General features: G+C 40.5%; 1 protein-coding gene across 2 annotated transcripts in view; it reads right to left on the reverse strand.

Annotated features, from left to right (window-relative positions):
* Positions 1 to 4,247, reverse strand: part of nav2a (neuron navigator 2a) — a 99,376-nt gene extending 95,129 nt beyond the window's left edge. For both annotated transcript variants that reach the window (XM_042490803.1, XM_042490793.1), the window contains exon 1: positions 4,174 to 4,247. In XM_042490803.1, coding sequence (XP_042346737.1) covers positions 4,174 to 4,176 — 3 coding nt within the window. In that variant the 5' untranslated portion in view covers positions 4,177 to 4,247. The remainder of the gene's footprint in view (positions 1 to 4,173) is intronic.
* Positions 4,248 to 15,767: the final 11,520 nt, after the last annotated feature.

Raw genomic sequence — 15,767 nt, forward strand, 5'->3', positions numbered from 1 at the left:
TCCTCTTACCTGTACTGCTATCAGTCTAGATAGTTTTAGTGAGTTGCCAAGTGTTGGAGATTTCAGCCGCAGAGATGTCTGCCTTCTCTCCAATATAATAAAACTAGATGGCACTCTGCTTGTGGTGCCCAAAGCGCCAAAAATACATTTAAATAACTCAACAGCAATGTCTCTTTCCAGAAATCATGGCCCCCTTATTCAAAAGAAAATCCACATGCCCTGTTGTGAGCAGTTTCATGTAGGAACTATTTTCTTTCACTACATTCACCAACTTTGTCACTGTGCAGAATTACTACTACAACTGCTAGCTCACCTAGCACCACTGAGCTAGCTAACACTATAGCTCAGCTATGGAGGACAATATAATTTACATCTCATACCGTCACGAGCATGAGCCCCTCGTCCATGACTACGCGCACGCTTCCTTTATGAGGTGATAGTGTTAGGAGTTAGAAACTCGACAACTCAATTCGCTATGCAATTCACACTGATAAATACAACTGCAGGTATAAGACAAAAAATATAAAAAACATAAATATTACACAAAAATATATTTTATCTTTTTGAATTAGGGGGGGAAATCTGCCTTGGAACAGGCTCTTTCACTCTCTATATCATCCTCAATACACAGTGGAGAAACATAGTCTAAAGCGTGGTGTGTCCCTGAATTTGCAAATACATATGTAATGGATTATCCAATCATTTTTAATGTAAATGTGGGTATAATGTGCCTCAGATAATCTGCTGAGGACCACAAGATAATGTAATTTGAAGGGTCAGTTCATTCAAATTTTAATATGCATTTTCTCACTAATATTTTGCAGAAAATGTTCATTTCATTTATCCATGTTTGGGATACTTGTCACTCGCCGTATAATGGAAGTGAAAGGAAACGATTTAGAATTTGTGGTGATTACAGCATCAAAAAATGCATTAAAAAAAGTCAACAGTAACATTTCTTTTAGGGAGTAGTGTCTGCAAGTTTTCATTTGCACTTCTTTCGACTACTAAAACTGTCCCTTTAAATTTAGCTTAACTTCAAAAAGCTGTTCCATAGTATCTGCAGTAAATTAAGTACTTTAATCCATTACTAGCACTGAGTGAAATGAGGATGATGAAATGTTTGGCTGATAAAGCGTAGCTGTCAGGCTTTTTGCAGGTGAAATCTAGTTCATTTCAGAAGCTGCTGCCTTAATGCTGCTCGGACAAAACTCTCTGTATGTGTTTGTGTGTCTCTTGTGTGTTCAAGGCATCCTGTGTGGTTTTAACAGCTCAGTGTCACATCGACACCCCCGTTTTGCACTGAACCCACACAGGCAGACACACAAACAAACACACACACAGAGGAATTACTGGGTGGCAAAGGAATGACCCGATGATGGGGGTCCGTTTAACGACGATGTGACAGTTGTAAAAACAGCCTTTCGCTCCGGCCTGGACAGCCCGCATGTTAATCACCTAGCGTGAGAGTGAGCTGAGAGTGCTACAATTTATTCCACTGATGGAACTTATTTCCATGTTTATTCGTTTAGAGACGGAGGTTAAGTTAAGTGTTGGTAATTGGCAGCAGCTTTGGAAGCTTTGCAATGAAATCAAGTGCTGTAAAAGTGAGCTCTCATACTCCTCCACCCCAGCTGCCACCTAAACTCTCAGGACCTGTGCGTGTGAGTGTGTGTGTTTGTTTTGACAGCACAACAACACACAAAGCAAACATTTGCATAATGACTACCGTTGCACCTGCCCTTAGCACTGCTTGAGTGCGTCAGATTTTCCTTTAAAGCTAACAAACCTACTGAGATTATACGCAGCGATCCAAAAATATCACACACACACACATACACTCACACTGCAACATCTGATCTCATCCAAGCAAAATAAAAGCAGAGTTTGACAGCAGCCATCCAATAAACAATATCACATTGGTTGAATGCACAGTATAAAAATATATTTTTTTGTCTCCCTGTTGACTGACACATGCACCATCCATGAACACTGGGGACACCATCAAAGACAAGTTGTATATTTGGAAGCGCTTGATTTGTCTCTGAAGTATCCTGCAATTTTCTTGTCTTAAAAAAAGCTGCTGTGTTTGCTGATGACAGTGGGGCTGGATGTGAAAGAGGCTACACAGGATGCTGATAACAGCACAACAAAACCACAGAGAGGCCCCGACCGCTGAGACCAAAGAGTGCAAAGCGCTCAATTAAAGGCGACTGGGGGGCGTAATCAGAGCTAATGGGAGAGGCCTAATTGATAGTAAGTGGAACAGGAAGAAGAGGGAGAGGTGAGCCATTTTCAGAAGTGATTTGTAAGTAAACTCAGGTGTTCTGGTATCACGCAGCTTGCTCACAACTAAGGCAGATCCCCCTGGTAACACCTATGCTGCACGGCCAACTTGCTCCACAGCACGTTAACCAATCAATCAATGATCAGACCAAAACATGCCAACAGCCAAATCCTTACTAATCAGGTCAGTCGAAAAAACATTTCTCATCACTAATACAGTATCCTGACATGGAAATAAGTACTGTATTTACAAAAGGGGATAAGTTATAAAGAGCAATATATACTTTTCTAAGTCAGTAGAATCCTGTACTTTCTGTGTCCTGTCTGCTTTTAAAACAGGGTTTTAAACAAATGAAGGGATAGTTTGAGCACAAATAGAACAGTGACGATTAAAATAGAGCTGCAACAACTTACTAATTAACTGAGTAGTTGTCAACTATTAATTTAAGAAACTAATTATCGATTAATTGGTTTAAGTAATTGTGTAAGAAAAAAGATTATCTGGAATTCTCTTATTGCAGCTTCCTAAATGTGAATACTTTCTCTTTTCTTTTGTCCTCTGTGACAATTAACTCAATATATTTTGGTTTGAGGACATTTGAGGAAGTCCTCTTGGACTCTGGGATAGCTGATCGACAGTATTCACCATTTTCTGGCATTTTATACACCAAACAACTAATCAGTTTTAAAGGCTTTCAACTGCAGAACACCATGAGGCAATATAAATAAACATGAAAAATTAACTCTCTCTGGTATTTCGTAAGAAAATTAATCCACGCTGCTGATTAACTTCCAGATAATTTGAAAAGCAATATTTTGGTCCGATAGATTTTATCACACTTAGCTACTTTTCTTCTCCGTTTTGACTGAAGAAATAGTTTTACATTACTTTGAAGTGTATGCATCACACAATTACTATGGTTTGTTCATTAGACCAAAAAAGCAAGGTGGAGAATTTTCTGTAGCTACATCAGCAACATAACTTATAACATGGCATAAAACAGAAACAGACCACAATAAAAACATGAAGATAGAGTACTATAAAATACTAAAAAAGCACTAGAAATCAATCCCAATGACAGAGTGTCCTCGTAAGTGTAGTAAGATGGGTCCATGTTCACAATGGAGCAAAGGGTTCAGCGATCAGCTGTGCTTCCACCTCCTCAGTTGTTAACTCTCTGTGTGTGTGTGTGTGTGTGTGTGTGTGTGTGTGTGTGTGCGTGTGTGCGTGTGTGTGTGTGTGTCTCTCCCTGGTGCTTTGAGGCATCAGTAGTCTGGCTGGTGGCCAAAAATAGCCTCCTCAGCTGGCACACTGGCCCAATTTACGACCCTTCACATTCAGCGGAGGGCAGCCCTGCCCTGGGCTCTGTCGGCTCATTTCCCACAGAGAACACAAAACTGTGAAAACACCGAAATCCCACCAGCAGCGTTACAAAGGAAATCCCACTTACATATCTGCTAAATGTCACTGAGGACAAAAATCACGTCACAACTGGCTGTAAACATTTGTCTCTGTCCTCAGCGCTGATGCTCACCGCCTGCTCTCACTCCTGGAGATGAGAGGAATGCTCGCTCCTTTGCAAGTGTAATAAGATGAGGCAAAACTGGCCCCAAAACCCAAAGCCTGCGACGCTTTCAACTGAGTGCCAACTGCCAGAAGTCTGAGCCAGAGGTTTTCACGGACGGCAGCCCGCAAGACCACAAAAGTAAAAATAAATGGCCTAACTATTCACCAGTGACTTCTGTGCCACAGCTCCCAGCGAGGGCCACATGAGGCGGTGAGATAGATGGGAAATCAAAGAGGTGTGTCGCTTCACACACACAGAAACACACACAGGAAGTAAATTTCACAACATTCTGCCAAAACAAACTTAGAAGGTCACTCACCATCTGAGAACGGCTCTTGGGACAGCCATTGATATCTCCAATCTTCTCATTGGCTGAAGAGAGACAGAAAGAGGAGGCAGAGACAGAGAGATAAAAGAAGCCAGTATGAAACTGTTTTCAGGCGAGTCCAGTTAACATAATCCTCTTTTATTTCCAGTGGAGATCCCTGAGTGTGTGTGTCCCCGACAGTTGCAGGCTGAGTGGGGAGAGCAGAGGTGTCGCACCGGTAACTGTGACCCCCCCAAGCCCTCCTCTCCCCACCCGCTGTGACATGAAACACTATCTGGTCACAGCAAATGGGAACGGGGCCACTGGGGGCCCGATCTAGATGTGTGTTGTGCTGCTTCTTTTCAAAGGGGGCGTGTGGATGCGTGTGTGTTTGGTGTCGAGGATTCCTCCCATCTATTAGAGACCCAGCCCACAGCAGCTGAGACACGATCGTCAGCTCACAGCTGACAACTGTGCCAACAGCACGGCCTCCTGCATCAGGAGGCACAGTGGGGCCCACAGTGCAGCTCCAGCTCAGGACCTTGTACTGCATTACCTACCTTGCGAAAAAATACTCCTCTGTTCAGTGAATAAATACAGTGTCTTTTAGAGATTGTCTAGGCAATAGTTCTTGCATAAAATGTTAAACTTGTGTTGCGGTTTTGCCTTTCGTTCACATGACAAAGGCATTCTGGAGGCCTGAAAACGCAAACTAAAAAACTCCTTTTTTTGAAAACACCACCCCTTCTGTTGCCATGTAAACTGCCAATGCGCAGAACCCTTTGAGAAGGGTGACATTACAGACGCACTTGGCGCATGCACATTATGTTTCAGGCAAATACCCATGTGCGAGGAGGAAGACAATAACAACAACAATGGCGGACTACTGAGCTGTGTCTCTGCAGGAGTAAAAGGTAAAACTATTCAATTAAAAGATTAACATTGTGGTAAAGAAAAAAAAGAAATGATTACTTCTACAGAATATGTTGTTTCATAATGAAAAGCCAAATTTGGAAGAGTGATTTCATTGACTTTGCAACAGTCGAAAGGTTTCATAAAGTTGACTTAATTCCAGTGTCCAATAATGAGGTGTAGTCACAATGGAAAAGCAGATGTGTCCATTTTTATTTATCTTTTGTAACTTTTGACTTTAACAGCAATCAGTTTGCCTGACTCAATGAAAACTGTAAGGGAAGCTGGGCAGTTGTACTCACTTTCCCTAATTTGTAAGTATATAAGCAAAAATACATGAAATAGCATCTAATACTTGTTTAAAGGACACTTGTCATGCTCATTTTTCAAGTACACTTTATTTTTCTCATAATGTCTGTGCTGAAATCCTGTATTCACGCTCTGTCTGAAATGCTTTGTTTTAGCGCTTGTGTCTTTAAGCCCCCCTCCTAAAAAAGCCCAGTCTGCTCTGATTGATCAGCGTTTCTTCGCTTCTCAGCTAGTGGTGTCTCTGCACCGTCATTGCAGTTGGAGAATGACTGTAACTGAGTAAAGTAACACTTTTTAGCATGAAAAGTCACCACTTAAAGCTTCTAAAACAGAGAAATTAACAACATCGGCAACCAAGATTTCTGGTTTTGCTGACTTTAACATGTGTCTACAATAAGCAGTGTAAGCTACATAATTTAAAGTCTTGCAGTAGCGCCTGGAGGACATCTCAATAAAAAATTTGTCCCAAGCTGACCTCAACTTGTCATTTGAAAGAATTCAAAATGAACTGAGTTTTTTTGTTCATATGAACTTCCGACATTCTAATTATATCACATATATATATATATATATGACTGAAAAAATGAAAAAGGATAATGGTACCCTTTAAATGTGTGTTAGATGTGTTAAGACATTTAAATGATTGATGATTTAATGTTACTACTGTTGGCTATGGTTTGTGTGCTTCCTAAAATATTTCACACTGTGGTGACACCCAGAAAAGACAGCTACTCTGTGATTTTGAGACACATTAAATGTTCCAAAAATAAAAAAAACACAACAACCAGACATATTTTGCCTGGTTGACTAGTGCAGAGCAGCAGCCTGCAAATCAGCAGCCGGACAAAGGCGTCTGTGAAAAGTCTCAATACTGTAATGAGACAAAAGTAAAATAACCCAAAAGGTCACAGATCTGGCTGAACTCTGCTGGACAGATTAGAACAGTTGCCTCAAGGACAGTTCGTAAAAACTTTATTGGTGTCCTTGATCTAGAAGTTTCCCTCTTCCAAAGTCCCGACCTTGAGTGTGAGTTGGTCAAATAGCTAAACAGGTGCCATATCCGGTCCCAGTATGGCTGTTCCGACACCAGCGGGCTGCTCCAGTTTCACCAGCGATTATGTGGTGTGAGGTTTATTTCCCAGCGGACAGGAGGCAGCAGGCAGGCTGAACCGGTGAATGGACTATTCTGTCTCGTGTTGTTTTAACATGACCGCAGAGCAGCAGATCAGCTGTCGAAGTGTATATATTGCATGTAGGCTCGATGTTGTGAGAATACAAAACAAAAAAACTGGAAGACGGACTTTCCAAAGTGCCTCACAAGATAACATGTAATCTTTTAATCTTTTCACAGAAAGATTAATGCAAATAAAATGAATATGATGAAATTAATGCTCATAAAAAATGTATATGTGTTTTTGACTGACTCGGAGTAGACTGCAAAATAATAACACAATCAGTGAAATTGGCAAACAACCTAAAAACACGTTATCCGTCACTCAGCTCAACTCAACAATTTTACCCGCAGCTATCTCTCCTAAAACTGTGTATGCCTGGTCTGAAGAATATGTAAGGCATGCACATTATTGCACATCATAAATACTAGTTTATGTGTGGTGAAAGGGTCTACGCATGGTTTTGGGGCATACACATCATCTATGCATCTGGTCCTGGGTGTGCAGGACTGACTGTTGCTGAAGTTAAGATAATTTCACCCCTGTAATAATAAGAATAATTTAGGTAGCCAAGATCATGGCAGGAGGCTGCAGCTAGTGTTATGGTATGAGAGGAGGCTGTCAAGCATGTGATGTAAATACATTTGACATACAAAATGCCCCGAGCCTTAAAAAAAGCATCACATGCAACAGCTACAGTATGACAGCTATGCAGCAGTGAGACTCTGTGTGCAGGATGAGGCTGATCATAGGAAGTGTACAGTGAATGTGGGTCAGAGACGAGGGGGAAGAACAGGGAGCAGACAGAGTCAGTGACATGCTGAGTCACCGGTCAGCTGGTGTCAGCCTGCTTCAGCCTCAAGGCTGTCTGCACATGAAATGACAAGCTAAGGACGGCCAGACGAAATGACAAGACTGATGATGATACAGACGGGTGTGAAGGTCAAAAGCACAGAGGAACAGCCCACTTTTACAGGCTGAATATCTTCGTATCTTGCGAATGTGAACTCATGGTGCTATTTAACGTCTGTGTAAGAATTACAAGCTTTCTGTGTTTCATATAGGGTGATGAGAAACTTTAAAAACTGAGATGAATCAGTTCTAAAATGCACTATGGTCAATGTGAAAATGAGACTAATGTAATTATGTTCTACAAAGTTTATCATAATGTTTTAACTTATAAGAGAGGGACTGTAATTACCATAAAGCAGAGGACACCTTAAATTATTTTTGGGGGCTTTTTTCATTTTTTCTTTCCTTCTTTTATGTTTTTACACGGCAGCAAGAATTTCAAGTCATTCGTACTAAATCTCATAAAAATTAAGACTTTTTTTGCTTCTGACTGAGATTATTAAGGTTTATGGAGCTAAAATAAATCCAACTTCTTCAAGTTCACTCAAGAGCATAAGCGCAAACCTGACAAAAATGGATTTTCATTTCTTTAATAGTGTTTTGTCCTGACTCTATCAACACCCGATGGGAGGGAACTATTCAATGGTGCCTGAGTAAACAAACTCTTTGCACAATTCATTCTGAAACTGGCATTTTTATGTCAGACAACAGAGTTGGAAAAGAAAAAAAAAAGCTGTTAAAATATCGCAACTGTTTGGTAAAGATCCACCACATCTTAAAAGTAACTGATGACGTGTTTCACTTTCTTTCAGCAACAATGTGATCAGAGCTTGTTTCCTTTTTGCAGATTTTGGAATCAAAAGTGTGTTTTCCTTACCTACGACCTGTATGATCTCAGCCAGCAGCACTCCGTCTGCGACGTCTGTTTGCAGGTCCTTGATCAGACGCTTGTGTCCTGACTTGGCAAGGTAGTGGTTGGCCCAGTCCGTGTAGATCTGCGGTCAGACACAAACACAAACCGCAGCATTCAGTTATGAGCCAACAGAAATAAAATCCAGTCCAAAACAGGGGCAACCCCGTCAGGTCGTCCACGTGTTTCAAACTCCATAAACACTTGAAAACTACAAAAGGTATAAATGGTTGGAGCAAATTTACGACTCTAATAAAATAACAACATGGTTGAATGGGAGCCGAGTAGCCCTCTTTCTTTTGTTGGGGCTCCGATCTGGCATATATCCGCGTGGTATTCAAATTGGGGCCATTGTGTTCAGCCAGGGCATTCATCTCGCAGCGCACGGCGGCTGTTTTCAATGGGCCATGCTGACATCACTCTCTGGGGACAGAAAAGACCCTTCACTGCCTGGGGGGGGGGAGAGGAGGGGGCAGAGCAAGCATCTGAATAATCTGAATAGCTTCCTTCATAATTAGTCACCAAACTCTTTCTCTGTTTCTCCCTCTCTCTCATCAAGAGCAGTGAGTTTCTATTTCTGGTGAGATAAAAAAAAGGCACTCAAAGGTTGAAATGAAGTGGCAGCGAACATTATTTCTAATAAAGAAGAAGTTATTTTTGAGAAACTGAAACCTCATGGATCTATCTTGATTTGAAGCATTGTCAGGCTCTTCTGTAAACTCCAGAGACTCTGTTTAACAAGTGTAACTTCAGAGCAGTTTTTCCACCCACAGGGATCCGGAACATGTGCGACAGCTCGGCTAAATTAAGACGCCGCTCCCTCGGCACTACACTATGTCTCACTGTCATTTTCACACATCCCCAAACACTGCTGCACCAGTCAGGTGAAAAAGACGACAGAGGAGAGACGATCAGTATGTTTAAGTCACCTGGTTACAGTCTGTAACTGTCGGTTTCTGCAGTGATCTCATTTCTTCAGTGTTACGTAAACAGGAAATCTGATTTTTCAAGCTGGATTATTGCTCCTGGAAAGGGCAGATTTCTTGGCTACTTACATGTGTTACCAGTTTCCCACTTTTTACATGCACACATATGCATTAAGTTAAAGAATCCCTGTGACAGCAGTGCAACGGGATAAAACAAATCCTCATTAATCATAGTGATGCATCCATATAAATCAAAATACTGAAATCCAGAGGCAGAACAACTGAAAGTAGAAACTGTGTCTGACACTTGTGCTGTAAGTAGGGAGATATATTGATATTATATCGTGACATGAGACTATATATTGTTTAGGATTTTGGAAATTGTAAGTGTTGTCCTTTTCTGGTTTTAAAGGCTGTATTAAAATTATGTAAATTTATGAGCTTACCAGACTGTTCAAGCTGTTCCATTATTTGCCGTTACCCATACGGTTATTAATTGCTGGAACAATGGAAGATTTTGGGTTTTTTTTTTTGTTTTTTACACAAATACCATTATATACCCTAGTGAAATGTCAGGAAGATATTAAAAAATACCACCCCAAGCCTAATATTGGGGTGTTTTGTCATGTCAAGTCAAGCTTAACTAGAAGAGCACATTTAAAAACAACAGTAGTGACCAAGTGCTGAACAGGCACAAAATACCAAAACAGATGAATACAGAAGAGAGAAAAGAACAAATTTCAGCAGGAACAAGATTGAGCCACAAATTAATCAAGTTCAAATTAATCATAAACCAAAGAGAAGACGTAGGTCTTCAGCAACGACTTTAAGGTTTCTATTGTTGGAGCAGTTTTTTATTTAAATCCGTAAACCGTTCAAGAGTTTGTGATCTTAAATATTTCCCATATCACCCAGCCCTAACTGTAAAGGAAAAAAATGCCTACTTACTTACAATAACCCTAAAATAAGTGAGCCATGGCTCCAAAATAAGGTCAAAGGCAGAGGAGAAATCTGATTAGTGACCTGCTGCATGTATACGCAGATCTAACAGTAAGCAGTAGTCACCTGGTTACAATTATACTTCGTATAAATGTGTTATGAGATTTCCTGTTTAACCTCATTTCTCCCAGTAACCCGGCTTCTAATGTGAGTGTCAACTTTCTCAAGAATTACTGTGAAATTCAAGTGCATCTATTAGTACTGAATGAGTGCACAGCATTGTTGGGGTCAAACCTTCAGCACAAACACGGACACACAACACGCATGGTGGTGAGGTGTGTGACACGGTTGTGACCCTCGTTTCTTTGAGTTTGCACTGTAAACAGACCCGGAGCAATTCTGCCACGCTACTCATCGGGTGAATCACCGTTCTCATGATGGCTTACAACAGGTGTGCACACTTCAAAGGCGCACACACACGCACACACACACATACACACACACACACACACACACACGTACATATGCTCATCTACACGCACAAGCTAAACTGCAAAGGGTTTATGAGAGTACACGACCACACATTAAACACAAAGAGGCTCGGAGCGAGGTGTAAATCATACAGCCTGCATACCCAAACACAAATGCACTGTTATAAAAAGCCCTTTGAATAACACACAGAGCTAAAAAAAAAAAAAAAAAAAACCTGCCGGATTAGGCTCTATCCTTTCAATTCACACTCTCAGCTGGTCACGGAGAAAAGGAAGTGCAGTGTTCAGGAGCTTTTGTGTGTGTGTGAGTTTTCTTTGAAGTAGTTTCGGGCAGGTAAATTGAGGGGTTAGAGTGTAATCAAAATCGGGGTGAAATGGGTAGCTGTCAATCACAGAGGGGGATATCAGAGGGATTGGGGGGGGGGTCAAACAGCCTGAGGGCAAGCAGTGGGGCACTGAGAGGTTGTAAGAGGAAAGACGAGGGGAAGTGGGCAAGTCACAACAGGTTGCCTTTTAAGTTGTGAAAATTAAACTCCTCAAAACACATTTTGTGTCTCTGATGTCGTCTTCTCAGCCAAAACAGATCCAAACTTTAAAAGTGATATCTTAGGCACTGACGGAGGAAACATGCAGGGGTGATGCATTTTAGCACTGTGATCCACAGAGAAATTGAACAATGGCTTCTTTCAGCCTCTACTAGTTTTGGTTTGCAACACATTTACTGTTTAGTCACATCTTACCTCTCTCAACAACCTCCTTTTTAATAGCAGCCAGTAGCTATTTTCAGCCCAATGCTGTGTTTACAATGTGATTGCATTTAGGCATTAAAACAACTTGGTTATGGTTTGGAAAAGATCATGTTTTAGCCAAAAATGTCCACATTTGGTGGCAAAAAGTCAGTTGGAAAAACAGTAATGGGTTGCAAATAAGTGCCCACATTCAGCAGCACAAACCGCTGGGAAAGCCACAAAAGGTTGTTAAAAAATACCAATACTGGCGGCACAAAAGTCACCGCAAAAGCATGAACAGGAAGCTACAAAAACCTACATTCAGCAGCTCAAAGCCCCGTGAGTCCCTACAAATATCCAAGTTGGCACAAAAGCCATTTGAAAAAAAACTGGTCGCTAAAAAACACCAATATTTGCAGCACAAAAGCAACTGGAAAAATTTCAACAAGTCGCAACAAAACACCTACGTACATTCAACAGCAAAAAAGCCCCTGGAAATGCAGTGACTGATCGCTAAAAAAATAACCAGTGTCGTCAAACAGTGGTCTGCAGTCTCGCCTAGGTGTTACGACTACTATCTACTGTCCCCTTTACCCCCGTTGTCAAGGTCACACGTCACTTCAGAAACCTTAATAGGATAGGTATAAAATTCACAAATGCACTGTGATGGCCATAATGTGCCTATAAGACTTCTTCTGCCCCCAAGAGGCCAAAAACATCAATTAATGTAGCTTTGACTGACTTGCTATCATAACAAACACTGTGGTTAATAAGTCGAGACTAAAATTTAAAGTTTAAGACTTGTAACCCTTATCTTACATTTTACTGCACTGGTTTTAAAATTTATATTTTAACCAATATTTCATTGACTCAGAGAAGGCGCAATAAAGCTGCAGCAAGATGCCTGATGCAAAATGTAAACATAAGGGATTAATTACTTCTATCCATTCATAATGAAACCGTCCTCAGTGAGGCATAACCAGCACTGAAGTCCATCCCACCACAGACCAAATGTTACATCATCATGTCTGTAAATCAGAGCCCCCAAAAAGACATCATGCACTAATCTGTATCATGTGTGTTTAACCGCACTTTTATTGTAGCTTCTGTGATCTGGAAATTGCGTGAAAGGTCACAGAAAGACAAGCAGAAGGGAAGACGGGGGCTGATGAGAAGCAGGAGACTGATCTGAGAGGCATTTTAATAAGCTGAATGGTTAGTGAAGAGGAGTATTGACTCCATATTGACTCAATATTTATCAAAATGAAGTCTCAGTGAATCCAGTCTCTAGGCTTCATCAGAGGGAAGCCCTCTGCATATTATATAGAAAATGTAATCAAACTCCAAAGGGTTGTAAAGGACTGCTGAATCAATATTGCAATTACGTGGGTAAGAGGGCAACGTAGAGGCTAAGTGGTCAGCGTTATTACCTCACAGCCCATGTTAAGTAAGAAGGGAGTAGTTTCATTTTCAGGTCATTTTCTGTGTAGCAATGGCTACTGAACATCTGTGCATTGTGCCAAATTAAATGTGTCTGCGGCATCCGGTAACAAAAGCTGTCAAGATTCAAAAGTTGGCATTGAATGATGAGTCAGATTCTTAAGTCTTTCTTTACCTAATCTGCAATCAGATGTGTCCTCATCTAAAACAGGACTCAATGCTTTGTTTACACGAAAATGTATTTAGGCTAAATTCTTACACAGCTGCTTACAGAACAGTAACTGGTGCAATGGCTTAAAGGTAGGCTGATTTTGCCAAATGGAACCTTTTTTTAACCACTTTTAAATTTGTAAAAATATCCTGTATTCAATAAAAGTATCAAAGTACCAATGAATTAGATTTTGGATTGCCATTGTAACCATCTTAATTCATACATAAAAAGCTCCATTGTACTGTAGACTCCAAATCTGTCCATCTTAAAGTTAGATGCACAACCATCTGTCAAAAAAGTATTTCCCCTGCATTTGGCTCAAAGAATAATGGGAATAGTGGGATTGGGACATATAAATAATAAGCGCAACAAGGCCTCACTTTTGAAAAATGATATATCTATCTATCTATCTGTCTATCTATCTATCTAAAACAAAGGGCACCATGGCATCTCTCACATCCATATGCCAACACTGAATCACTGAGTGATCATATTAAAAACTCTGCTGTTCAACAGATACATTTTCCAAGAGGGAAAATCCCCCCATTCCCTGAAACTCCCAGTAATCCCAACTCTCTCCTCGTGGGATTGAGGGTCTTTTTTAGGAGCTGTAAATTCATGTCGGGGACAATCCTGTCACCACAGAAAGCAACATGACACCAAGTTATTCATACTATCAGGGCCTTATGGAGAATGTCATGTGTAGCCCACTGAGCTACTGACCTCCTGTTTAGGGAATTTTAACAAAATATGAGCATCTTTTTTTAACACTGACCATCAAAAGTGTAGTCCAAAAGTATTATGACAGATGAACACTTTCAGGACGTTTGATTTGAAACAAAAGAATTAAGCATTAGGTGCTGACTAAAGCTGTAATTAGAGGCTGTTCACATCCAAATTAAGCAAGACTTAGAGCCCTAAAGACCTCGACATTGTGACATTAATATGAACTTGGATGAAAGACAAAGACCTGTAAACAACTGACCATGCTTTGTCACGCATCACATGTGCATGTTCACATAATAACATCCAATTTAAACTTTAAGTGACACAGAGTCAGATCTTCAAAGCTTGTGACAAGCAGCGATGAGTCACTCATTCAGGCAGCTGCATCTTTTTTTTTCTCTCCACACAAATATGCTTCTCATCCAGCATTCCCGCTGCCCCGGCTTGCTGATTCACCAGGCCTGTGTGCGATGCCTACAGAAGGGCATGACGCACACAGGCCATCCCCGCAGCGCTGGGTCAGCCTGAGCGGGGAGAGGGCGAGGGCAGCCAGGACATCACACTGAGAGAGTGCCCTTGAGCCGAAAGAGTGAAAAGTGACTTTTCTGTTTTGGCTGGATGGCTCAGCTGCAGATGCAGAGGCGTAAGTTTAGCAAATGCCATGACACATAATGACGGAGGCTGATTATACAGTAGGAGGAGCAACGCAGATGTGCTTTAGTACTTCTTGTGGTCATATGCGTGTTTGCGTGTTTATGTCTCTATGAAACTGCCACTCAGCTGAAGCAACCATGTCACATTACATCACCCTCACATCTCTGTTGTTGTTTGCACCAACACTGAGTTGTTCAGTGCTTACAAAACAAACAACATTTCTATAATTTTACAAGAACCACCTTAGTTTTAAGGTTAATGAAGAATGCTTGCCACATCTCCCCAGTTTCCCATGTAAAACTTCTCGCATTCAATCAAATAGCAAGCCTCAATCTGCAAAAATCAAGATCCTTGCAACTACAATGAGAGCAACTAAGATTTTCTAACCTTCTCATACAGCTCCTCAAGCTCACCATTTACTAATCCTGTGTGTCTTATGGAAAGCACCATTGTAACATATAGAGTCTATTAAAGTAAATTATAGAGTAGACTCAAAAGAAATTGTATGACACAGGCACATCAAACTTTATGGTTAGCTATACACACTAGCAGCTATAGAAATGCCCACAAACAGGACATTCCTAAAGTCCTACAAAACACAGTTTTCACTCTCAATAGGAAATGAATTACATAAAATTAATAAAATTAAATTAAATTAAATATCATGATGAATTTTAAAGTTAATGTATCAGCATGAACTTTTTCGGGCTAATTCACAATATTCACAAAAACAGGAGCCACTAAGTATTCCCATAACAGCAATATGTTGAATATGTTTGCTAGAGATGCATCAATCAATCATCAAGTGACCAGAATTAGGCTATTTGAGCAGTGAGTAGGTCAGAACCTGTGGCAATTAAATTTACGTGCATACTCTGCATGATGGTTCACATACAGTCCTTTCATAAAAATCTAATTTATTCCCATGCCATGCATGCTACAGGCTGTTTGAGGCTGTTGTGTTTAGTTAACTAGCAGACAAATCACCCATACTTGTATAATGAAGCATAGATAACTATTTCATATAAATGGTTGAAGATGCTAAAAGTTTCTTTATACAGGACATATAACTTAAATACCAGAGAAATAAAAGATACAAATATTCATATAGACTATATTTTAATCTTATTGCTGTCAAAACCTAAAAATTTTCACTGTTTCCCTGGCAACACCCTGTCTAATACCTGGAATATTCATTACCGACCCATAAAGTTCTATGCAATGGAAACGTCTTTCACTACTCCAGTAAATAGGACGAACCTTGGATAGGACTTAACAACGGGAGATATTTCTTGTCCAATCAGATTTGGAAACTTGAAACCTTTGGCTCAGCTAT

This window comes from Plectropomus leopardus, chromosome 1, assembly GCF_008729295.1.
Source record: "Plectropomus leopardus isolate mb chromosome 1, YSFRI_Pleo_2.0, whole genome shotgun sequence".
Classification (NCBI taxonomy): domain Eukaryota; kingdom Metazoa; phylum Chordata; class Actinopteri; order Perciformes; family Serranidae; genus Plectropomus; species Plectropomus leopardus.